At 62.3% G+C, this 24,798-nt stretch overlaps 1 protein-coding gene across 3 annotated transcripts in view; it reads right to left on the bottom strand.

Moving 5' to 3' along the window:
• Positions 1 to 24,771, bottom strand: part of ALDH1A2 (aldehyde dehydrogenase 1 family member A2) — a 48,565-nt gene extending 23,794 nt beyond the window's left edge. Inside the window, exons 1-2 of one of the 3 annotated variants that reach the window (XM_044438889.1) lie at positions 24,534 to 24,653; positions 20,370 to 20,555 (exon numbers count right to left, since the gene is read on the bottom strand). Coding sequence is in view for 1 of the 3 variants with exons in the window: in XM_044438888.1 (XP_044294823.1) it covers positions 16,614 to 16,730 (117 nt within the window). In the remaining 2 variants the exon portion in view is untranslated. Of the gene's footprint in view, positions 1 to 16,613; positions 17,005 to 20,369; positions 20,556 to 24,533 lie in introns of those variants that run through there. The other 2 variants (XM_044438890.1, XM_044438888.1) reach the window with 2 other exon arrangements.
• Positions 24,772 to 24,798: the final 27 nt, after the last annotated feature.

Below are 24,798 nucleotides of genomic sequence, written 5' to 3'. Positions count from 1 at the left end.
TTGCTGTCTCCACTGCATCCGCTCGCGGGGTGGGACTCCAGGGCCTCTGAACGGGCCCAGGGCCACGGGGCTCCCCCGGGGATGAAAACTGCTGCTAGGATGGGCTTGCTGGGATGGAGAGGGGCCTTCGGGGAGAGAGCGTGGCTGGTGCTTGACGGGCCTCGCAGGTGTCTGCCCGGAATCCCTCACAGAGCTGCTGGGGTGCTGGTGCTCTCCTGTGGGGACATGCCCTGCCCTGCCAGGGTCTCTCGCTCGCCTGGCCCAGACAGGCAAGGGAAGGCACAGGCCCCTGAGGGCTCCAGGGAGGCGACTGGGAGCAAGGCCTTGCTGCCACTCACCCCGCCTGAAGCAGGACCCGGGAGTGCTTCCGAAGCTGCACAACTCTTTGCCCAAGGCTGAGGTGAGACAGGCGCTGGGGCCCGTGTGCTTCTGGGGCCTGGGCAGCCCCCTGCCCGGAGCACCCAACAGACCCACGGAGGCCTCTGCTTGCTGCCAACGCCATTTAAACGCCACCAGTGGGACAAGATGGCAGTGGACGAGCCGACCTGGATGGCAAGCAATGTCCCCTCGCCATCCCTTCCCTCAAGTCGAGGAGTGGAAAAGCAGTTTTCATTTTGCAAAAGTCTCTTGCAAGGGTGTTTGGAGGATGCCCCTGGCCTCTTTCTGGCCTCCCGGGCATGCCAGTGAAGATGGGGTCAGGGTTGAGCCCTGGGTCCTTCAAGATGGAAGTATTTTCCCATGGATTTAATAGGCCCAGCTCTTGCTCTTTTGCATTGCCAGAAAGTGTTTTTCCAGCTCAGGAAGTGGATTTTAGCATCCACATAATAACAGGTCCCCATAGGAGATGCGCGTGCTTTTGGACGAATAGGAATTTCTTAGCTTTGCTGCTTTAGTAGCTGGTAATACTTTTAGCGCCATCAAAGGCAGGATCCTCCAGGAGCTTTCCAGGGCGAACCTGGGAGACCGGAGGCAGGCGGGAGGGTGGCGGCCCCGAATGCCGAGGATTCCTATGAAGCAGTCGCAGCTGTTTGGCCCCAAGCGCCTCTCAGGCCTGCAGGAGCCGCGTGCATCATGGCATTCGGGGACAATTTTGAAGGCACGCAAAAAATCCAGCGGCCCCCGTTTCCTTTGGTAAATATTTCATAATACCTCTGATTCTAGGCAGGCACTGGTGTCTCTGGAAACTTCATTCATTTCCTCTCTTTGGGAGATTTTTGGGTTCTAGGACTGGGAGGGGAAGAAGGCCTCGTTGACGTGAGATCCTTCTGCAGCTCCGAGGGCCCCTTCGCCGCCCACCTTGTGGCTGTCCCAAACCCGACCCTTGAGGAGGAGGGGCAACGCGTTTCCGGGGTCAGCAAGAGACCGGTATCTGGCCCACTGCATAGTCCTCTCCAACGCGTCTCTGGCATCCTCGGTGCCTGCCAGAGCGTGGCTTCAGGCGCTCAGAGGGGGCTGAGCAGGAATGGAGCACTCGGCTCCCACTGCCCGCATCCGGGTTGGCCCTGGGCCAGTGTCTGGGGACCGTGGCCTGCAGGCAGCCACCTCCCTTCAGCTGCTGGGCAGCACAGGAATTGTGCCCCCCAGGCTGCCGGGAAGGAGACTGGGTGCGGGTGCCTTGGCCAGGCAGCTGCAGGCAGAGCTCTCTCCCATGGCGCCAAGCCACGGCCTCCGCCTTTCACCATCCCGCACCCCCTCAGCTGCTCCCAACCACGGGGACCAACTCTCGGCCCTGCTGGGCGCTGAGATGGCAACTCCCTGCGCGAACTTCCTTGGGCCAGCAGCGCTGCGGAGGCACCAGTGGCCCAACAGAGCCTTTCTCAGTGGATCGTGCCCGTTTCCACTTGCACTGGGATGGATTCTGCCTCCCTTTGTTATTTTAGGTGAAGACAGTAACTGCAACCTTCCCGTTAATCATCGGCTTTTGAACGCGGCGCTCTTTACTAGCGAACACGTCGTTTTTACTGGGACATGCTCTCTCTCAATATTTATCCCGAAAAAAGCAAAACAAAGAAAGGCCATGGGAAAAGGGGGGGCATCCCGTTCGACTGGGGTGTCCCCTCCTAAGCACACATGAGAAATGGCTGGAATGTCCGCTTCGTCCTGCGTGGCCCCCTGGCCGGATCGCTCTGCCTGGCATGATAAATCACTGGCAAACCCCTTTACCTTGGCCTGTTTGATCTCAGCTCAGCAAGACTCAGTTTTGATGTGAAGAACTCCAGATCTGTTAGGTCAGAGACAAATAGCAGAGACCCGTGACCTGCGAAGGGGCTGCCTGCCTCTTAGGCCGAGCGAGCGCTCCGGAGGCTTCTGGACTGGGCGCGGCAGCGAGCGGCCTCCTCCGAGCCCGTCCTCCTGCGAGAGCATTTCAAAGCCAGCTCCGCCCGACAGACAGACACGGCCCTTTGTGTCTGGAGGCTTTGCAGCGGAGTAGAAAAACACCATGGGAAGACATCAGGAAGGATTAGTGCGGCAAACGGACTTCTGGCATTTCAACACAAACACGCAGGAGGAGACGCTCGCCTTATCCTGGGACTCTGATGGAGTATTTCTAACGCTGAGCTGCACATGTGGCTTCCATTAGCTCCCTCCCCCCGGCCTGCACACGCTTTCCACTGGCAAGCGCGTCTTTCCCGGCCAGGTTCACAGGGCTCATCTGCTCAGAGGACGTCGAAAGCCCGTCTGTGGCTGGGGTGGATGGGACCGCGGAGTCCCCGAGGCGCCTGGGCAGGGGAGCGCTGTGCTGCCAGAGTGCCCTTGGGCGAGGCACGGGGCCTCGGCAGGCCGGGCAGGCCGGGAGAGCGTTCACGGCAGTTCAGAGAGAGGACGGCTTTGGGCCCAACAGGAATGGGTTGCATCGCGCCAAGTAGCGGGTGCTTGTGGCCGGCTTTTACCACCTGTGACATATTTGGTGAAAGGTATTAAGCAAACTCTTCCGGGCAACGGCAGCAGGATGTGGGGAACACCCCAGCAAGGCCGCCGCTCCACCTTCAGGGGTCCAGTGGGGGCCTCTCCCACACCTTCCCCACAGAACTGCTGTTGGGCCCTCTCCCTGGCGTTTTCACGAGCTCGGCAGAAGCGTGGGCACAGGGCCACGCCGCCGGGGAAGCCAGCTTCTCTTCCCCGGAAGTGGAGAACGCGAGGAGTGCCTGGGCGGTCCAGCCCCGTGTGCCCTTCCCTGCAGCAGCTTCTAGGGGATGCACTAACAGGAAGTTGGGAGCCCTGCCTGGCGGCTTGCAGGTGCCATCCTGGCTGGGAGGAGGTGCCCAAGGAACGCCCCACTGGGTTCGGCCAAGGTCCATCCTGGCCAGCGTTCTGCCCGCACAAGGGCCCGCCAGCTGCCCGCAGAGCCCACAAGTGGGAGATGAGGCCCGCAGCCCCCCCCCCCCCCCCCCCCCCCCCCCCCCCCCCCCCCGCCCCCCAAGGGGGGGGGGGGGGCCCCCCCCCCCCCCCCCCCCCGTGCTCCCTCTGGCACTGGAGGCCACTAAGGGCTCTCTGGACAGGGAGCCACGGGCAGCCCTCTCCTCCACCGTGAATCCGCCCGATCTCCTCTCAAACCCCCTCAAATTGGGGGCCAGCACCAGCACTGTCTCCTTCGGAGGTAACTCCCCAGGGCAGCTCTGCACGCACTGCTTTTATCCCTCCCGGATCTCCCACCCACCAGCTCAATGGGTGACCCCTCCGGACTCTGGGAGCACGAGAGGGGAGGCTAGGACCCCCTTGGCCATCTTCTCTGCCGCAGACACACCGGCAGCTCCGCCTGCTCTCCCACTGCTTGCACTTCGCCGAACCTTGGCAGCGAGAGGCCTCTGGGCTGACGGCAGCCTCCCTCCCATGCCGACGAGCTGCATGAGGCAACGGGGAGCTCCGTGAAGCCACGCTTCCTTTTGCTCGGCCCCTTTTGCTTAGGGCCCCTGCCTGGCCGGTTGGCCCCATGTCCCCAGCAGTCGCTCCCTGCTCTTGGCCCACTGGCCTCGCCCTCCCACCCCGCAGAGGGGAGTGGCACCGCGTGGCCAGAGGACGCATCCCCAGACAGCGCTTGCCCCGGGGCAGCTCTGCGTGGCCAGCCCCCGTGGCTGGCAAGAGCCCCACCGGCGTCCCACCGGCCTCACGAGGCTTCACTACACTTCCGAGAGTCCAGGTGGGTGCAAAGAGCTTTGCAAAGGTCGGTTTCTGTCGAGCAAATAAACACACAGCGGAATTCCCAGCAAAAGCCAAATGCTGTAATCTGTTGTGGGACTTTTTTAAAAAGCATTTATGACTCATTTCCCAATAAAGGCCCATTTACCACTATATTGAAAGGCAATAGGAGAGCTTAAGGTATTAATTAAAAACCTGAGCTCGGGTCTTTGCCAAGTGTACAATAGCAGAAGGAAAGAAAGTTCCCAGCAACTTTGGTCTGAAAAACCCCCCTCCAAAAATCAGAATCCATTTATGAAATTTCTTCCATTTGCAAATACAAGCACATATCCAAACAGAATGATTTTGCTCGTTCTCCTGAAGCTCTGCAGGAAACTGTGGCATGAGGCTAAGTGAGGGGGTTGTCCAGGGGTGGATGGAGAGATGCCGGAGCGGATCAGGGCCAACGGGGCAGGCTTTTCAGGCAGGAACGGTTCCCTTCGAACCTCCCTCCTGAGCCCGCTAGGCTTTGAAAGCACCCCCCACTCGGCAAATCCCTCTGAAACCATCGTGCCAAAACTCAACACGGGCCTCCTTGCTGTACGTGAGAAAGGGTGACTCAGTGCCTGAGACACTGTGAAGGGCAGGATACAAACACTTTAAATCATCAACCGAACAAATAAATATTTTACAAGGGACAGTGCTCTAGTGGAAGGGCAGCCAAGGTCCAGCCGGGTTGAACTTTCATAGATCATCTGCCTCATGGTGCATCAGAATCGCCATAATACCCCAACAGACTTGACTATTCTTCCGTTTCCCCGCTTTGAAGTAAACAACAGTAAATTTTAGAAAGGTGCCATCAGTTCTTCCTGCTGATCACTGGTGTTCTCCAGAGCCATGAATCTTAACTGAATTATATGGAAAAAGTCACCACTTGGGCCGTCAAGGGCGCTTTTGTATCCTTTCTGCCCCAGAGGTGCTTCCTCTGCCCCATTCACTCCCCTCGCAGCTCGCCATTCGCCATCCCCAAGGTGTGTGCCGCTCTGAGTCCTCTGGGTGCCTTCCACCCCTCTGGGCCCCTTGGGCCAGGACCTGAGCCCCTCGGATGCTTGTGGGGCGTCCCAGGGCAGCACAGAAGCTCAGCCACCAGCCAAATTTCGGCCCTTATAAGAAGAGCCTGGGGATACAGTGGTTTCAAAGACTGCAACCCATGTGGATCCTGGGGAGGTGCTTCCCTTTTCTCTCAAGCTTCCAAAAATATGGCCACAACCATCGTCAGCCAGGAGGTTTGGGAGCCTGCAAATCGGAGGTGAAGCACTATCGGCGATGGTGGCGGACGCTTCCACGCAAGAAAACTCCACAGGGGTGTTTGGGTCCACAGAAAGCACGGCGACCGCCCAGAGGCTCCTTAGCTCAAAGGGGAAGGAAGCAAGGGGACTCCTCTGCGATGGAAGAGGAGAAGGCGAGGCAGCTATCAGGACATCGTTCCGAGCGAATGACCCAAATCAGGCCTGAATGTCCGGATAGCATTACAGAGGTTCTGCGTTTGGCCTCTTCCAAGAATGGTTGGGGCAGACTGTGTTTCCCCAGCATGAGAGCAAAAGCACTCTGCGCATGCTTTTGTTCCTCGATATCTCTGTACTTGCTCATCAGATTTAGCCACACGAGTGCCTGGGGATGCAGTCCCCCTTCAGAGGGCCTGTCCCAGGTGGAGCGAGGATGCTTCTCCCGGACGGAGGTGTGTCCGGAGGGGGAACACCGAGAGTCCCCGTTGCGAGAATGAGTGCCACAGGTGTCCAGATGGGGTCGGGAGGACGCAAACACAGAGCTTCCCTGGCTGCATCCACTCCTCCCCTCTTCCCCACGCTCTTCCTCTCTGCAGCTGCGTGTCCTAGTTTCTCCGCGGAACCCGGGAGTTGGCAGCTCCGCGTCCGAGAGGCTGGGCCGGGGATCTCGCCGTGGCTGGCCTCTGCCGCGAGGAGCGTCCCGGGGGGCTGCAGCTGGCCGCTCCTGCAGCTGCTCTTGCTCCATGCCAAAGGAGAGAGGAGAGGCTTGCCTGCCCTGACAGACCAGGAGAGGTGGCACCTGGCTCAGGCCGCCAGCTCCCGGCTCCAGCGGGGAGCCATGCTCGCTGGGACGCGTCCTCAGCCACTGTGCCAGGCATGGGGCAGGCCTCCCTGACCTGCAGTCCCCCAGACCAGCATTCTGTCTGCCTGCACGGCTGGTGCCCGAGAATCTGCCGGCATGGGGGCACCCAGGGCTCTGGTCCGTTGCCTTCGCTGCCTACCTGCAGTGGTGCCCACACTGCGGTCAGGTGCTACAGAGCGGCTTCTGCCCAGGGAGTCTCCAGGAGGCTGTGGCTTGATGGAGGAGCCCGCAAGGTCGGGCACACACCCCCTGCCCTCCTCGCAGGGAGCAAGCGGCTGGCAGCGGAAGTGCCTGGTTTCAGGAGGGGGCCCAGGGTGGTGAAGGGCTGGGGGCGCCCTGAGGGGGCTTCAAGCTTCTGTCGGAAGGGGCTTCCCCCTTTGCTGTGCAGATGCCTGGGACAGCACCTCCCAGCCCTCCTAACCATGGGCCACAGTGGCTGTGCCTGATGGGAGCCCCTGCCAGGGCAACCTGAACCCCTTGGCAGGGTGAACTTGTGCAGAAGTCAGGATTCTCACAATGGACAAGCCCTCTTGCAACACCCGTCGGCTGCCTCCCCATGAACCCCAGGCCCAAGCAGCCTTTTTCCAGGACGGGCGCTGGGGCTCACCCGGCGGGCCATGCAGCCCCTCGACAGGGGCCTTCCCTGCACGCCTCACACGTGGGATGGGGGCTTTGCACAGCACCTGAGTCCTTTGGGGCCTCCCCCAAGTTTTCCCCCAGGATTTTAAGCCCGGTATTAAAAGTCACGGTGGAACAAAGTCATGCCCAAAAGCCCCGTGGCCGCAGCATCCCCTGCACTTGTGAACGGGATTACGGAAAGGCCGGGAAAGAAAGACACAGCTTGGACAATCCTCTGGGAAAGGACATGCCCTTCCTGCCACCACAGAACTGGGGGAGCCTCAGCAGAGCCGTGGGACAAACGGCTCGGGCACAACAGCTGCAGCTTTTCGTCCGAGACGTACGACCCCGAGATTTTCTGGAATGGCACTGGGATGTGCTCTTTTGCTCTTGATCCATTTCCGAACCCTCTCCAATGCCATCGCCTCCTCTGGAATCGGAGCTTCGGCTTCAGTACAAAAAGCAGCGAAATAAGAGCAAGAGCTTATAAACCAACGAGGGAAGCTTGAAAGCATAAAACGGAGGGGTCTGGATTGTCTCACAGCAAGAAAAAAAGAGAGAGGCATCTCCTGAAATGGGGCGGATGGAGAAGATTTGGTGGCGTCCCGTTACTCCCGGCTATAAACTATGAAGGGAGGACAGGAAAGGTTGGGGGAGAAATTCCACCGTTCCTCTCCAACAGAAATGTCTGCATCAGGAACTCTCTGCAGAGCATGTGAGTCTCAGGTCGTAAAATATGAGCCGGCTGGCATGGCCCATCAGGGCCGTGTTTCCAGTGGCGGCATCTGGAAGATGGAGTCGCGGGGGGCAAGAGGCACGACCGCAAGAGGAGCCAGCGGGGCAGTCGGGAAAGGGCGCGGGGGACCTCGATGGGCCCAGCCGGACGGGACGGCAGAGGCTCCTGCGGGCAGCATCTCCACTAAAAACCCCCAGAGGGGTCCTTGGGGGTCCCCCCGTGCCCTGTGCCATTTTGCTGGCTTCAGAACACAGGGGCGAAGGGGGCCGGCAAGCACTCCCATTTCTCCCTTGCGGAGGCGCAGGGTTCCTTCTGCCGTCTTATGCCAAAGGGACCCTGGGCGGCAGCCTCCGAGGCTGCAGGTGGGCCTGACAGGGGGGCCGGAGCGTCCCGCCTCCCACACCACTTGGCTGCCCTCCTCATGTGAGGGGTGGGGGCAGCGGGGCGTGCACCTGCGGCCGACCTCTGCCCTTCACGTTGGCCACAGCCTGGAGCTGGCTGTGAGGGACACAGGCCCCAGGGCCCGACGGTGGGCTTCCCACGGTGCTTCTGGAGAGCCACTCTGCGGAGGAGGGCACAGCAGGTGGGCCGAGGGGGCTTCTGCTCCGCTCCAGCAGGCCGGGGCGGCTGGCTGGACACCTGCTGAGGGGCCAAGCCTGGCAGGGCCCTGCAGTCTGGAGGCCTGGCCTAGGGCAAAGGGGGAAAGGAGGGGCCGCAGCCAGCTTGCTCCGGGGGTCTTGCTGCCAAGCGAGCAGTGGGGTGAGAGGAGGGGCGGGAGGAGCGGCTGGCGGCCGTAATGGGGAGAAGACACTGTCACCGAGGAGGAGGCTGGCGGGGCAGGGGCTGGCAGCAAGGCCCACAAGCAGGCATGGGGAGGCAGTGGCTCCCCTTCCAGGCGTCCTTCCACCTGCAGGGGGGTCACCTCCCCCACTTCTGCCAGAGCCTGCCTAACAATGTCGGAAGGGAAGGATGCACTTCTCCAGGTCTCGATCTGCGGAGAGCATCACGCCGGAAGCCAGAGCTGCAGGCGAATATCTGAGCTTGAGGGATGATGAGAAAAATCTGCTGCTTACTATTTGCTTCATTTTAATTTCCTTCTCCACGGTGCTGCCGTATGCTAATTTGCTGGACCGAAAGGCATCCTGAGATGTGCCCTGTTTTCTTTTTGTCCAAGGCAGATGATTCAAGCAGCCTTGGCCTGTTTTGAAGTTAACAACCAACATGGCGAAATTTCGGCTGGCGAGAATGCAGCGCGCATGACTGACTGCTCCCTGGGGTGCCGTGCGGCCGTGCAAGAGGGTGGATTTAATTTAAAAAGGAAGTAAATCTGAAACTCCCTGCATGAAGTTCGGAAATTAGAGTCCACGGAATCAGCAAGCCAGCAGAAGGAAATGCGGGAGCCCCCTCCCCCGTGAGCCCCCCTCCCCGGCCATTCCTCAGGCCAAAGCTAGGAAAGAAGCTGGAGGTCTGTGCAGGGAGGGCAAGCCTCCACGAGGCCCCATGGGCCCCCCAACAAAACCAGAGACGCCTCCCATTCTTGCGCACACCAAGGCGCGCTCACACACACCCTCTCTCTGCGGTGCGAGCCAGGACAAACAACACTCAAAGGATGCGGGACAGAAAGCCGGGCTGTTGTTGTTGTTTTTAAACTTGATACACACTCCATCCTGATGTTTTTTGCAAGGAGAGGCCAAAGACATTCGGTTGCAAAGCAAACATCAAGCGAAGCGCTGGGCTCCAAAGACACGTTTGCCCGGAGGAGAACTGGGCCTGCTTTGCGAGGGCCTCCCGGGGCTTGGCCCAGCCGCCGCTTCCACCCGGAGCAGATGGGGAGCAGGAGGAAGCGGCCTGGAGCACGTGCAGAGCGCGTTTCCCCAGCCCTGCCGGGTGCTGCAAGAGGCCCCGGGCAGGACAGGAGAGCGGTTCCCACGCCCACCCAGCCGCTCACGCCTCCCTGGGAGCACCCAGCGCTCTCGGCCCCTCCCCTGCCCCACGGGAAAGAGCAGCCCTGGCATGAGGCTCGCGCTGGCTGCCCCCCATCCGGCCTGGGCGCCTGCTGTGGCTCCCCCTGCAGAGCTGGGAGGGGCGGGAGTGGATGGGGGCAGCCTGGAGGGGGCTCTTTCTGCCACAGCACGTGCTCCGTACGCCTCCCGCGCGAGCCTGGGGGGCTGCCGTTCCAAGCAGGGGGCGAAGGGCCCAGAAGGGGAAGCAGTGCAGCCCCGTCCTTCCTGCCAAGGAAGCTGGACCCGGAGGGAGGGGCAGGCACGCAGGGGTGTCCTGGGGGTCTGCTCTGGCTGTGAGAGGACCGCGTGTGCAAAGATGAGACGAGACCCGAGTGGTGCAGAAATGCCAGGCAGGCAGGCAAGGCCTGCTGTGGGACGGCGGACCACCCAAGCGAGTGGCCAGCGCAAGCGAGGCTCTCCTGAAATGCACCCCGGAAGCGACCTGCAGCAGTGGCAGGCCTCAGCCCCTGCTCCCCTCTCCTCTCCGAGCAGGCCGATGTTCACCGGGGGGCCAGCCTAAGGAGAGGGACGCCACCCACCAGGGCTGCCCTGGCCGCATCCTGCACTGTGGGTCCTGCAGGAGGGGGCACAGGAGCAGTTCTCGCTGCCTTTTCCCCTCTGGCAAGGAAGGGGCTCATACAGGGCTCCCCTGCTCCGTTTTAGTCTCGCAACAACCCTGCAAGGTAGGCTGGGCTGAAAGTGAGCGACTGGCTCCGAGTCAGCCGGCCAGCTTCCGGGCTGAGTGGGGACGAGGGCCTGCGTTGCCAAGCCCCCTCTCGCCTCTGTGGTACCACGACAACCCTGTGGGGACCCGCTTTGCAATGCGGTGCCAGTGACCAGGATGAGGCCACTGGCAAAGCGCTCTTTGCTGCAAGACACCCGAGGCACGTGCCTCTTTCCCGGTTTGCTCCCAGGCCCTCCAAGAGCGCACCATACAGACCAGCGGACAGAGCCGGCATTCCGGCGTGGTCCCCAGGCAAACAAGAGGCCACCATCACGGAAGGCTAAGCCTCACCCAGCAGAGTTGCACGGAGAACCACACAATGTGCTCCTGTTTCCAAACAAAAATGCAACCTGTCTGCGTTGGCCACCTGCAAGCCGAGGTGGGGTTGTGCGGCGCACGCCTCCTCCCCTCACCCTCTTTTGTGCAGGGCGGTGCTCGGTGCTCGTGCTCCTGCGGCTATTACAGCTGCCGCTCCTGCCCGCCCTGGCTGGCCAGCACGAGGCAGGAGTGCCACGCTGCCTGGGCCACGCTGCCCTGGTGTCCTGTGGCAAAGCTCCCCACGCTCTTGAGTGTGTCCCCAGCCTCTGCGAGGGGCGCGAGCCACACACAGCCGGGCCCAGCTCTGCAACCAGGTGCGCATCTCTTGGGCCGAAGGTGCCCTTGGCAGCACGGGGCTTTGCCTGGGGGCAGGGCCACCCTGGGAAAGATCCCTGCCCCATGCCAGGAGGAGATACAGCTGCGAAGGCGCATGCCAGGCACACAGCCTTGCCTGGCACACTGAGGCCCCGGGGCCCCTCCTTCGGAAGTGGGGGGTGTCGCGCCAACACCCCCTTTTAATCCTTCTCTCCCTCTCCCCCCCTCGCACTTCTGCCCACGGGAAGCCACGCACGCCCCCGACCACCAGCTTGTGCTTACAATTCCGCCAGCTCCCCTGGAAGTGTTTATATGGAGTTTATACAGCCGGGAGAAAGAGGCGAGTGCGGGGGGAGAGCGGAGCCTCTCGCCTTTGCGCAGCCCCGCCAGCTCGTCCCGAGGCTCCCCAGCATCGCCTCCCCATTCACGGCACCACTTTGTCTTTCTGGGCTGGGCTGTTTATCTGAGCCGCACGGAGGCGCTTCCAGACGGAGGCTCCCCCCCTTCGCATCCTAAGCAGATCCCTCTAGTAAGCAGAAGGATGGAGGAAGTGGCGAGAGGCTCGGGAGGGCCGCCAACGGAAGGCGACTGTGCGGCCGGAGCCCCACCGGGCCCAGCCAGAACCCCGGGCAGGCTGTGCTGATGCTCCTCGTGCCCCAAGTCCAGGGAGTGTGGCTGCCGAGCTGTGCCGGCCGGAGCGTGCCCGACGGCCAGCTCTGCAGGGGCAGCTCCTCGCTTCCTCGGCTCCAGGGCAGCCCCATCCCAGGGAGCCTTGCATGGGCCTGCAGGTGCGATTGCATCTCGTTACTTCTTCGCAATAAAAATGTGCTAAGCCTGCTGACAGATCGCAAGCTTTAGAAGGCCACTTACTGGGGCCAGCAAAAGCTTCCCAATCCAGGCAGAATTTATCTGCGGCAAATGGCTTTGGTTTGTTTAAACTGACTTCAAAATGAAGGCTTGTTTTCAGCCAGGTTTGGGATCGCAAGAGCGTGTGCTGCGCCCTGCGGCTGGATCGGGCGGCCTGGACTGGCACATTTGCAGTGGCTCCAACAGGAAGCCTGCAGGGAGGCAGGGAGGGAGGGAGGGAGGGGGAAGCAGCCCCCTAAACGTGCCACTGAGGCTGCCCTGCAGGTGGTGCAGGGGCTGATTGCTGCCGGGCCTGAATGCCTCTGCTTTAAACAGCCAGCATCGTCTTGCAGTTTCAAAGGGCCAGCCAAAAGGGAGGAAAGAAGGGAACGAGCAGAGAGGAGCTCCCAGTCCAGGGCTGGATGCGGAGGGAGCCAGCCCAGTGCTGGCAGCCCCCGCTGCCCTGCCGCAGTCCCCCCACAGGGCGAGCAGTGCAAAGCACCCACAGGGACACCCGAGGAACCTGCTTCCGGAGTGTCAAGCTAAGCCTCTGCGGGACTGCCCAGCCAGGGCCGAGCACAAGCAGCCCTGCATGACCAGTGGCACACCGCAGCTGCCATTTTGCCACACCCCAGGGGATTCTGGGGCACGACACTCCATTCCCGTGCAGCCATGAGGAATCCTGGGTTCCTGGTGGCCTCGCAAAGGACCTTCCACAGCCCTTGCTGCTCCACCAGAACACGGCTGCTCCCTGCCGGGATTGTGCGGCTCGCTTGGGAAGTCAAGCCAGGCCTGACGGCGCCCGCCACAGCCCTTTCGCACTCAGCACCAACCTCCCCCTGCTGGCATCTTGGACCTTGCGGGGATCACTCGATTCTCCCTGAGTCCCCAGGGATCTAACTGGCCATGGGTGGAGAGGCCCCTGCCCAGGCCTCTTCCCGGGTCCCAGCTTGTGTGGACTCCCCTTCCAAGCAAGCACAGCTCAATGAAATCAATTCCTGACGGCACACCGGAAGGAAGAGCAGATCAACCAGCATCCTTGGGATCCATTTCCTAGCAATTGTGCCCAGGCGCAAACCCCGCATTGATCAGTGCGGGCACCTCGCACAGAGGCTGCGGCCGGCAGGGGCACTCTGGGCCAGGGCTCCCACTGCAGCATTCAGGGCCGATCCAGCCCTGGAGGATTCCCCCAGCAGCCGGGCTGCTGCTCCTGAATGGGCGGAACACACACAGACCCTGTGAGGCAGTGGGGCGGGGGGGGGGGGGGGCTTCTCCAGGGCCTCCCAGGCCTCCCGCTGTCAACACTTGGTGCTATCTGCCTCTGCTGCAGTTCCCCTTCCCTGGACCAGGAAAATGTTTGCGATAATACTGCAGCTTCCTCAAAGGCAAGCCGGGTTGAAGGCGTGCGTGGTGGGAAGATGCGGGGCTGCAGCGGCACTGGGGGCCCGTGCGGCGCTCCCCACCCCGCGGCACCAGCCAGCGTTCCCCATGCAAGCCGATTGATGCACTGCCATGGATTGCTTTCCTTCAGTGCGCATTCGAACATGCTGGATTTATTTAATGCAGACCTCCTGGCTATGTAAACAGCTTGCAGAACGAGCAAAATATTTCCTGAACCTTCCCCCCTGCCAGCACCCCCCCCCCCCCCCCCCATCTTAGACTTGGGATGTTATGGAGAAACGGGCATTTCCACGTGCGGCTGGTGGAATCGTGAGTTCCAGAGAGGCGAGAAAAGTGCTTTGGAAAGGATCGGAAGCTGTGCCCGGTGTCAAATTTCTCTCCAGCTCCTTCCCGATGCTCAAAATCTCACGCGTGAGGCGGCCCCCTCGCCTCGTCCCATGAGAGGGCCCCCTGAACACCCCCGCCCGGCTGGCACAGCTGCCACAGCCCCTCTGTTCATCTCGGGCTGGCAGCAGCCCTGCGACTCGCGCCAGCTGGAAGTGGCGAAGTTGCGCTGCATCCTGAGCAAGAGGGAGGCTGCATCCCAAGCGGCTCCCGCGCTCCTGGGAAGGAGAGGGGCAGGGGGCGTGCGGCAAACCCCCGGGATGCTGGATACCTCCTCCCCCCATCCAGGACCCTTCTGGACATGAAGCGTTCCCCTTTGTTTACAAAAGTTGCCACGGGAGGGAGAGGAGTGACCCCATGGACCGAAGGAAGCCGGTGCCAGGCCATCGTTTCTCCTTCTGTTTTTCTTTCCAATAAGTGGGAAGGTGGATCATGGATAAAAGTCGGCCGGAGCCCGAACACCCAATTCGGGGCTGCACTTAGCCATAAATCACTCGTCTCGCCTGCGGAGAGACAGCGGGCGGGGGAAAGGGAGGGTGGGGGTTGCGAGGGGGGGCTCCGGCCAACGGGGGGACCCACCAGGGCAAGGCTGGGCCTTCCATCCGCACCGCACCGCAGCGCACCGCACCCCGCACCGCGCTCTCCGGAAGGCAGCCCCGTCGGCTCGTTGCAGAATGCCTGGGAGGCAGCGGGGGAAACCCGCGAGCGACGGCTGTGCAGAGGAACGCGGTGGGGACCGCGGTTCCCATCGAGGGGCCTGGGCTGCGGCGGGTCTCGCGCAGCTGCCCACTCTCTTATCGAGGCGCTTTGGGGGACAAGCCTTCTGCCCCATCCTGCCCCTGCGCCCCTCCCGCCTCGCCCCGCACACCCCTCCCGCCATGCGTCCTCCATCCACCGCCCGCTCTCCACGGAGCGGCGCGTTGCGCACAGCATCCCCATCCGAGGGCGCCCGGTGACGGACTGGAGCCCGGATCGCCTGGTCCTCGGACAGGGTCCCAGGCGGCGGCGTGCGCCACGTCGCGGGAGCAGGCCCCGGGCCCCCGCACGGAAGGAAAAGGCAGCAGAGACCGCGGGCCGCAGCCCCGAGAACCCTCGCGCAGCGTAAGGCCGCAGGGCTAACCCGATGGGGGCGGGGGAAGCCCCCAGAAAGTCGGGGTGACTTCCTGCCGGGCAAAGCAGCAAAGGATCGCGCTGCGCAGGTGCCCAGCCCAATCTGCCCCGTTCGCCCTGGCCGAGCTGCCCCTCTGATCCTCGGCTGTCCCCGGGCTGGAGAAACCTTGCCGCTTCCAGGAACCGCGGGGGACGCTTTGCAACATCCGGCAGGCCCTTCCAAGGACCGGCCACCAGGACGAGGATGTGCCTCGACCACCAGCAAATCCGTCCAGCCCACGCGGAGCCCCTTTCGGCATTACTGGTACCGACCGAAGAGGAGGATGCGATGGAATCAGAGGGCGGCGAAGGAATCGGAGGGCGGCGGCGGGATCTTGGGGGGCGTTTGCTCCGTGGGGGGGCCGCCCAACTGGGAAGCAGCGAGTCTGCAGTGCGAGGCTGCGGGGAGCGGGACCGGCCGAAGGAAGGGATTTGCACAGCCCTTTGTTTCCCACCCACTTGAGTGCTCCCCCCCAACTTAATTTTCTCCCATTGAAACCAATGAGAACGTAAATAGCGTAATCTCGGTGGTTTCTGCCCACGCGGACCCTGGGCAACAAGCCTTACCTTGCGCAAGGTGTTCCCCATTTTCTACCGGCAAGGAAATGCCACACAAGAAATCCGGGATGCATCCATTTTTCTCCCGATGTTTAAACAGCTCACGTATTTTCATTATCTGCAAACCATTCTAGGGCTACTGCATTTTGATATGGGTTATTAAGGGGTTCCCGCAATTTTGAATTAAAAATTGGGAACACCCATAAAAATTAAAACAGAGTTTGGAGTAGCGTGTTTTTGTTTTTTGTTTTTTAAGTAAAGCAGAGAGCCTCGGCTATTGGGCAGTATCTAAATGAAATAAATAAATTGCTTGTATCCGTGGCATTTCTTTACCTAGCGTACATTTACCTGCTTTAGTACTTTTTGTACTTTCTTTTAAAAAAATGGTGTCATTTTTGCAACCCTGATATCTAATGTCCTTTTCAAAGCACCGTGGGACCAAAATTAGGAGAACGAGAAGATGCCTTGAACAAGCCCCTGTGCCACTGTCCGCATTCATCTCAGTGGGGATCCTGTCGGGGAGCTCCCCACAGGATCGTGCCCAAAGTATTTTAATAACAGAACCAGAAATTCACAGCTGGAAAATGAACCACGCCTTTCTCGGGCTGCGGTGTCATTTCTGGATAGCGCGACTCGCCGACGTTTGCAGAGCAGAATCAGACGCGGGGAAAACATTCATATCTCGGTCCAGGGGAGATGCCGCCCGCCCCGAGCACTGGCGGAATTCACACGCAACTGCCTGCCGTTCATGCTTCCAAGTAAAAGAGCATTTTCTAACAGGGTTCCTTCTGGATGAGGTTTGCCTCCCCAGAAAATCAGCCAAGAGAACCCCCTTCTCAAAGCTGCAACTACTCGGCTGGATGAAATCTACAAGAATTGCGAAGGAAGTGGCCCTGGAACGGCACACACCACTTTTAACAAACGTGAACACCTTTTTGCGAATTTCAGTAACACGTAACAAGAGACAGGCAACACCTTCCCCGGACGCGGCTCGGGCACAGCTGGGGAAAGCGCCTTTCCTGGGAAGAAGCGACTGATCAGTGGGTTAAAGTGTCAGACAGACGACACGGCACGCTCGGTCCTGGGAAGGCTCCCGCGCAGGTCGGCTTCCCCGTGGATTTCCCCCTCTGCGCAAAGGAAGCGTGCGCTGCGCGCGTCCGGGGTCTGGCGACGCTCTTTCGGCGGGGCAGGGACCGGTCTCTCCTCGGGGGCGAGCAAAGCGCGCTTCCCAGCGGAGAGCGGGCAGCTCTGGTCTCCTCGAGCGTGTGCCCGGGCAGCGGCGAGGAGCAGCACTCACCTTGGTGTATTTGATCTCCAGGTTGAGGGTGGGCGAGGGCAGCAGCTGCAGGGAAGCCATCAGCGCCGCCGGGTCCGCCTTCACGCCCCCAGGCATCTCGATCTTGCTGGAAGTCATCTCCGCGGGAGCTCTGCCGCAGCGAAGGCGTCCCCACTTCTCTGACCCGAGGCGGGCGGACAGGCGCTGGCCGGCTCTTTCCCTCTCTCCCCAAGATCCGCGCGATGATTTGGCCGCGTCCCCGTATATAGGCAGGTGTCCAGGCAGCCTCCTCTTATTGGCCGCGAGGGCAGGGCCAGGGAGGCTGGCCCAGCCTGCCTCGCAGGACAATGGCGCGGGGTCCCCTTTGAGGAGCCCCCGGCCCAGCTGGGGGGCCGGGGCAGCGGCAGGTCCTCCTGGCGGGCGGCCAAGCCCGCCCCCTCGCAGCCCCCGGCTGCGTCCAGGCGGGCAGGCACGGGGCGCGGGCGCTCTGCCTGCCTGTCCGCCCGCCCGCGGGGGAGGCTCTCCCGGCACCCCCTTTGGCTGGGTCGATGAGCGAGAAGGCAGGGGAGGGGGCGGGAGGGGGCACGGAGAGGGCCGGGCGAGGGAGGCCTTCCTGGCCAGAATCGCGGGAGAATTCGCACCCCGGTCCCGAGGCAGCGCAGGGAGCGCAGCGCGAGGCGGCAGTTTCTGAGCGAGTCCCCGAGGGGAGAGGCCCGCCTGGAGCAGCCCAGGGGCGCTTCGTCCAGAAAGTGATGCCGCGGGGGGGGGGGGGCCCAAACTCTCTCTTAGAGCCTCTCCCCTCCTCACTGGGGCGCGAGGGCATCGCCAGCGCAGGGGCTGCGATGACTCTCCCAGAGAGGCACGGCTTGCTCCTCGGAAACCCGGGCCACAGGCCGTCTCCAGCGCGGGTCTGGGGACGGCAGCCTCAGTCTCCTCATCTGTAAAATGGGGGCAGTGAGCCAGCACGTCTGGGAGGACGCGCGCCCCGCACAAATCCGGCCCGCAGCGCGCGGAGCCAGCCATGGGACGGGCGCGCTGCTTCGCCCCCAGGAAAGGGCGCCGGGCCCAGGGCCGCGGTGGCAACACCTCCGCGCCAGGGCCCTCTCCAACCCCGATGCCTCCGGGCTGCGGCGCGGCTGCCAACCCGCCCATTCGCCTCCCTGCGCGGCGGGCCCGGGGCTGCCTCCGCGGGCCGGGCCGGGCCGGGCCAGGCCAAGCGCGCGAGCGACTCCAGCGGGGACGCTCCGGAAGGCCGCGCGGGCGCGGGCGCGCACACCCTGCACTGCGGTTCGGGGAGTGCTGCGCTCTGCGGCCGCCAGGACAGGACCCCAGACGGCTCGCTGGGGGAAGAGGAAGGGCGAGCAGAACACTGCCCCCCCCCTCACACACAGCCTGTAGGATGAGTTGGGCGCGTAGCTCTGCGAAAGGGGAGGCAGGCAGAGTTGCTCTGGGGCAGCCCGTGGGGTCCCGGCCCCCCGGGGGACACACGAGTAAACCCAGCAGCAGCGCAGATGCCCGTCCAAAGGAGGGGTTGGAACGCACCCCCCCCCCGCCGCCGCGTGCTCTGCGCGCACAGAAGGGGCAGTCCGGAATCCGAGCCCGCAGCGAAGCCGCTTCGCGCTCCCGGAGATCAGGCGGGTTCGCAGACAGCGCCGAGAGCTCGCGGCGCCGGGCGCCCAAGGCTGCCCCCGAGGCCTGCTGAGGCGGCGCCGCGCGGATCGGGGCCCTTCGCAGCGCGGGGTCTGCCTCGGAACAGGCCGAGCCCCGAGCCGGGGGCGCGGCGGGACACCTGCTGCGGGCACGCCCAGCCCCCAAGGCGCGCGCTTCCGGGGCACGATCCGCTTGGCGAGTGAACGGGGCTCCCCGGCGCGCAGAAGCTGCCAGGTTTGAAAGCCCCGCGAGGAACCGGGGCATGAACGGCACGCCTTGAGCCGAGGAGCCCCCGCGGGGGGCGAGCTGGCCGCGGGCCCGACGGCGCGCGGGCAAAGGTCCGGCGACCCCGCAGGCAGCTTTTGCGCGGCGCCCCACGCTGCGGGCGTCCAACTGCCCCGGGACGCCCGCTACCCAGCCCGCCCGAGGGCGTCGCCGCGGCTGGACCGTGCCCACCGCGAGGACACGCACAGCCCGAGCACGGCGGGCTGCCGAGCGGCCCGGGGGCTGCGATGGGACGGGCGCCGTGGGCTGTTGCCCGCGGCCCGCACAGCCCGTCTCCCCCGCTCGCCCAGCGCGCCCCGAAGGCGGAGGCCGCTGCGCCCCATCGCGCCCCTAAATCCTGCTCTCGACCGGAGCTCTCCTCGGACAGCCTGGAAAGGGCAGGCAGGCCGCGCGCTCCCTCCGCACGGGGCTGCCAGCGGGTGCCCCCAGCCCGCCAGCCACCACTCGGGCTCCCGGGAGGAACTGCCGCCGAGGAAGCCGTCCGCGGGCCACTCCCGCCGGGTGGACGCTCAACGCGCGAGCCAGCAGCGCGCGCTATCCTGCCACTCGCGCCCAAGGGGCTAGTCCTCGCGGACCAGCGCCAGCGCGGCCCGAGCGGGGGCGCGCCTCCGAGGGAGCGGCGGCGGGGAGGCACCGTCCGCGCAGCTGGCGCCACCTGCTGGGGCGCGCGGGCGCTGCAGGCAGCTCTCCGCGCGGGAGCAGTCGCGGACGGGCCGCTCGGGTGCCGCCTGGGTCCCCGCGGCCGTCCCGTGCGTTCCCGCTGTGCCTCCCCACTCTCTGCTTCCGGAGAAGCGGGCCTCCGCCGCTGGGAGGCGAAGCGACCGCGGCCGCGCCTTTGTACCTTCGCACAGACCAAAGGTCAGAGCCCGCTGCAGCCAGGGGAGAAGCCCCTTTGCCTCCCCAGATGTGCCAAGGGGCGCCCTAAAGAACCTTCGCTGCATCTGGAGGGGAGCGCCAGGTTGGGGAAGATCCCGCTGCAGACCTCTCGCTCAGCTGCACACGGCCTGCATCCTATTAAACCGGCTGGGATGTATTCCTTTGCAACCGTGCGCAAGGCTGTACCACAAGGGAGGACATGACAAAGCTTTGTGAAAGTGCGGCACAGCGCTCTGCCTACCCTTTCCCCCTTGATAAACCCAAACCTTGGGGCCCTGTGGAAAGGGCAGTTCTGAGGGGGCTTGAGGCAGAAAATGCAACGCCTCCCACCAGGTAAAATCCACGCGGAGTCCTGCAGGACGTCCCGTGGAAATGAGCAGGGCAGCCTATGCGGGGCTGCCCTGGAAAAGTTGCAGAAACTCCCATTTGTTCCGAAGACACCGCGAGGCGGCTGCTCTCCGCGAGCCCGGAGACGTTTGCGCTGATGACCTGTGCGGCACTCCGCTCGGTATTTTCTTGTATTGCCCCAGATGGCCCAGGACGGGGGAGCGCGGTGGGGTCTCACATAATTTTGGGCTCTGCTTTGGAAAGCGGGGGCGGATATTTCCTCACCGACCTCCAAGACGACCTCCCTTTGCCTGCCTTGCTCAGTTTGGGGCCCTCCCGGACCCGTGTCCTGCCCCCGCTACACCACTGGGAGAGCTGAAGGAGCGTCCTATGGGGCAGGCTGGCCATTCAGGCCGTCCCTCCTGGGACTGCCTCTTCTGGAGGACAGTGGTGAGTCTGCTGGGGAGCAACAGGGCTGGTTCCTGCAAAACGGGTGCCGCTGGGCTTGTCCTTCCTCGCCTGAAGGCTAAGCCCGGCCCTTCCAGCCAGGCTTGTCTGTCCATCTGTCCTTGAACTGACCGAGCAACACAACTTTGGTTGTGGACAGAAAGGCAGTGGCCCGAAGTCAGAGAGACCCACCTGGCCTGCTGCAGAATCCCTCCTGGATGTTGTCACCCTGAATCGATGAGAGTTCGTTTACGTCTTTTATTTAGGGGCGAAGTCCATAGTCCGGCTTCATGGCCTGGCAGCTGCCGGAGCTTTGCATTCCCCCCTCTGACGGACTCTCTCCAAGTCAGTGGCTGGTATTTCCAATGGACTAGGAACCTGGAAAAGCACTCGTGTCAGATCAGCTGTACCTCCCCACAACGGCATCACAGCCCAGCCCCTTGTCCACCTCCTCTTGCCCTTGGAAACACACCAGCATATGATACAGAGATGGCCACTGGTTCAGAAGCCTTTGCAGGAAGGATTGGACAAACCCCTGAGAAGGCGGTTTTATCGCTGGTGAAGAGTTAGCGGTTCAATGGCGAAGAGGTTCAGTGGAACCTCCCAGTTCAGAGGCAGTCTATCTTTCAGCAGCAGGCACGGGGGACCCGCTGCAGGAGAAGGCTGCTGGGCGTAAAATGGAGCTGCGGCATCCATCTGCTAAGGCCAGATAATTCTCATGTTCCATTGTGCCTCAAGTGCTTTAGCCTTCGATGTCCCTCATTAATTACTTGGCACTCTCATTACTCGTCACATTGGCAGCAAACGTTCTTCAACAGATACTTGTGTTTTAATTTTAGTGCGGGGATAAATCATGGATTCGAGCTTCGCCCTCCACCCGGCCCCACTACCTGGGTTAATTGAAGCCATCCTTTAAATGCCTCTGAGCCCGAGGATGATTTGAGAGCCGGTCGGGGTGGGGAAGCCCCGGCAATTTATCGGCTTTGGGGTGGCTGCGAAACAATCCCCAGGTGGAGCGAGGCGAGAGCGGTGGCCCCCCAAACGGCACTTCAGCCAGCACGGTGCTCCTCTGGACCGCCCGCCGGCGTGGATGGAGTCCCCCGCCTCTGCACGACGCAGCTGCTGCCCAGAGCAGGCTGCCCAAGGCCTGAGCGCTGGTGGAGCTGAGTTGGCACAGGCTACCCAGGCAGGCAGCAGCTTTGCAAAGGCTCTGGGGGGGGGGGGGACTCAGGGCCCAGCGTGGAGCAAGGCTGCATGGAGAAGGTCCCAGCTCCAGGCAGAAGGGATCCTGGCGCAGGAATGAAGAGGCCTCTCCGGAGGCGGGAGAGTCACTTGCCTCTGTGGCCAGCCCTGCGTACGGGCAGCTTCCGAGGTGCAGGGAGCAGAACCACACGCTGCTGCTTGCGTCCAGGAAGGGCACACTGGGCCGGGTGGACAAAGGGGTGAGGGGGCTTCCTCCGGCATAATCCGAGCAGGGCCTTTCTCGCCCCCCCCACCCGAGAAGGCTGGGGCTGAGCCAGGCTTCCTGTGGACAAAGCAGTGGCTTCTGAACCCTGCCACGGCCCGCCTGCATGCACACCCAGGGGGCACACGAGGCCGGCAGGGACAGGCCCAGGAGGCGGCATGCCCGGGCTGGCAGGTGACGTCAGGCCCTGCAAGGCACGTGGGTGGCAGGGGAGGAAGCTGAGGAGCGTCAGGGAGGCCTGGCCTGGGGAGAGCAGATGGGGAGAACTCGCCTCCTTCCTCATCCTGGAGTCGAGCAGGAAAGAAGAAACAAACTGGCCGAAGAAGAAACTGGCAGTCAGTCCAGGACAGGCCCAAAAGGGGATTCTTCACACAGGGCGGAACTGGCCCCCGATGTGTGGAGGAGGCGCTCCCAAAGATGCTTCGCGAGTGGATCGGAAGGAGGGGACAGTCCCACCGGTGGCCATGAGCCAAAATACATAAATAAACAGAGCTATGATTACAGAGGGACTGGGCTGCTGCACCCCCCTCCCCAGGGCACCCCCCCCCCATTCCTGTGGAATCCAGATGAGGGGCTTGACCAGCATGGCCATTTTTAAAATGTCTGCAAACTCAGGAAGAATCAAGGCGCGAAGCAGAAAGGCTGCGATCGTCTGCGCTGCCCCACCTTTCCCTTTTGGTGGACACACTTCTGTCCGGCCTGAGCAACACTTGGATCCTGGGCTGCTGAGCGGATTGCTGGAGGCATCCTCCACTCCCCGCATGAGGAAGGGCCCCCCAGTCCCACAACAGCCCTTCGGCTGAAATTGGATGTCCCCTCCCGGCCGGGGGTGTCCAGGCATTCCTGTGACAGAAGACGCGGCTGGTTTTGCTTGCAGAGCAAACGCCCACATGCTTAGCCTCCCGTCCGGGTTCTGCCCAAGGTGTGCTTTTCCAACGATCGCTGGGAATCCAATTACTGTTCAGTGGACACCCCACCCCCACAGACACCCACCGCCACACCACAAAGAAGCAGGAAATTGTCCCCTGCGTGGAAAAATCAGCTCCCGGCTTGCATGCCATTTCCAAAAGCAGGGCCCTCTTAGCATCTGCATCCTGCACAAAGGGTTTGGGTGGATCCAGTCGGACCTCGCGAGGCAGCCGTTCCAGGGGTCCGGAGGCCTGTCCGCATCGCCTCAAGGCCCCACATGGGTGGCCCATGGCATCAGGGAAGCCCTTCCCCACAGGATGCTCCGTGGGGTGTGCCTGCTCCGGCCAGGCACTGCTTGGGAAACTCCGGCCCGGCCTGACAAGCAACCCAAGGCCACGTTCTCCGTGCTCAGCTCTTCCTCCCTGCCACGACACACCCACCCCCGTTTTAAATTTACTGCCTAAGAAATGCATCAAGTCCTAAAACGGACTGACCTTTCCACTAATGTAGATCGCCTAATGAACGGATGCCATTAACAACACTCATATTGGAATATTGCACTTCCCCAGTTCCCATTCATCATCGCTAAATGCTCGAGCTCGTTCGCCTGCTTAAATTTTTTATTTTTACCCTTTAAACCAAAGAAATAAGTCTTGTGTCTAATTAGGCAAACTTACATATTCAATTAATAGAGTCATTAGGGCTTAATGAATATGGAGCCTGAGCGAAGGCATGGAGATTGTCGGCTTGTGGGGTGAGAGCCCTGGAGGTTCCGGGGTGGATGGGGGAGCGATCCCGCTCTGCTCTTCCAGTGCGCGGGAAAGGCTGAGGTCAGCAGTAGGCCCCTGGCCGAGCGGCCCTCTTCCGAGCAGCAAGCTCCGAGGCCTGAGAGGACCGGTGGGCCAGGATGGCCCTGTGGCTTCGGGAGGGCTGGTCCCACATCCGAGGGGATGCCACAGACGGTCCCCAGTCCTGTGCCCTTCAGCATGCTTCCTGGGGACCGTAAATCACCAATGTTTTGCTGGATGTTGCCACACGCAGAAAAGCAGCAGTAAAGGATACTGCGGGTGCATTAAAAAGCCGCAAGGCTCTTTGAGGGTGACTGGGTTCCTCTCTTGCATCTTCCGCATGGCGTGGCATCAGTGGGCAATCACAGAAGGCTTCCTCAAGAGAAAATAGTTCTTCCCCTGCACAGGCCTTGTCACATGCCTGCCCAGAGGCATTTCCCTGGAAGGTGGAATGTGCATTTGTGGGGGAAGCGGGAAGCCAGCTCTGGAAAGTATGCCTAGAATCCAGTGCCTATCTGGTGAACGTGCTCCCTTGGAGTGAGGGAGGTGGCTGGAAGAGGCCCTTTCCCACAGTGACCTGGCCCTCTATCCCTGGTAACCCAGGCTAGGTCCAGAGCCCCAGACAGACAGTGTGGCCTAGTGGTGAGAGAAGCAGGCCGGGACCCAGGATGTCCAGGTTCTGCTTCCCACTTGAAGCTCAAGGGAGACTTTGGTCCACTCGGTTGTCCCTCCCTTCCCCAGAACTCGGGATCATCCTCGTTCCACGGCCAGCGGGCGGTTCAGGACAAAGTCAGGCGTCCTTGCGCAACGTGCAATGCAAGGGGGCCCATGGCTCTGCACGCTGCATGCTGGCCACCGGCTGGAGGGCCTTGAAAGGGAGGCCCATCAGGAGGGGCCCCCGTGACCCCAGCGGAGCCTTCAGCGTCAAGGCAGCACCCCTCCACGTCTGAGCTCGCAGCAGCTGCGCCCCCACCTCTGCGCTTCCCGGTGCAGCTGGTTGGACTCGGGGAAGGGGATGGAGGACCAGACCGCCAGGCGGAGGCAGAGGGGCTCTTCGCCGGGCGCACCAAGGGGCTGGACAGCAGACTGGCCAAGCGAGCCCCTCGTCTGCCGTGTCCCGGACCCTCCTGGGCATGGGGCCGTTGGGAGCAGGCAGAACACACTCCTCTAAGCAGGGCTCGTGCCTTCTCTCACCTGCTCAGGCGGCACTCTTCTGACCTGGCCTCGATGCGCTTGGCAGCCATCCCCAGGAAACCGTCCCTGCAGGCCGTTTGGCACCACCCAGGAGCTGTTACAGCTGTCAGTTCCGATCAGACGGGCTTTCCTGACTCCTCTTGCTGGATAGCCCAGGTGCGTATGCGGGACAATTAAGTGGTGATTAAGCCAGCCAGCAAGAAATTGGGAGGAAAAGAACCGGTGGCTCCTGGATGTGGCTTCTCAACATCAACTTGGCTGCCTG

This window comes from Varanus komodoensis, unplaced genomic scaffold (genome assembly GCF_004798865.1).
Source record: "Varanus komodoensis strain SLA01 unplaced genomic scaffold, ASM479886v1 scaffold33, whole genome shotgun sequence".
NCBI lineage: Eukaryota > Metazoa > Chordata > Lepidosauria > Squamata > Varanidae > Varanus > Varanus komodoensis.
Note: the sequence above shows the minus strand (reverse complement) of the source record. Positions and strands in the feature narration are given on the sequence as shown.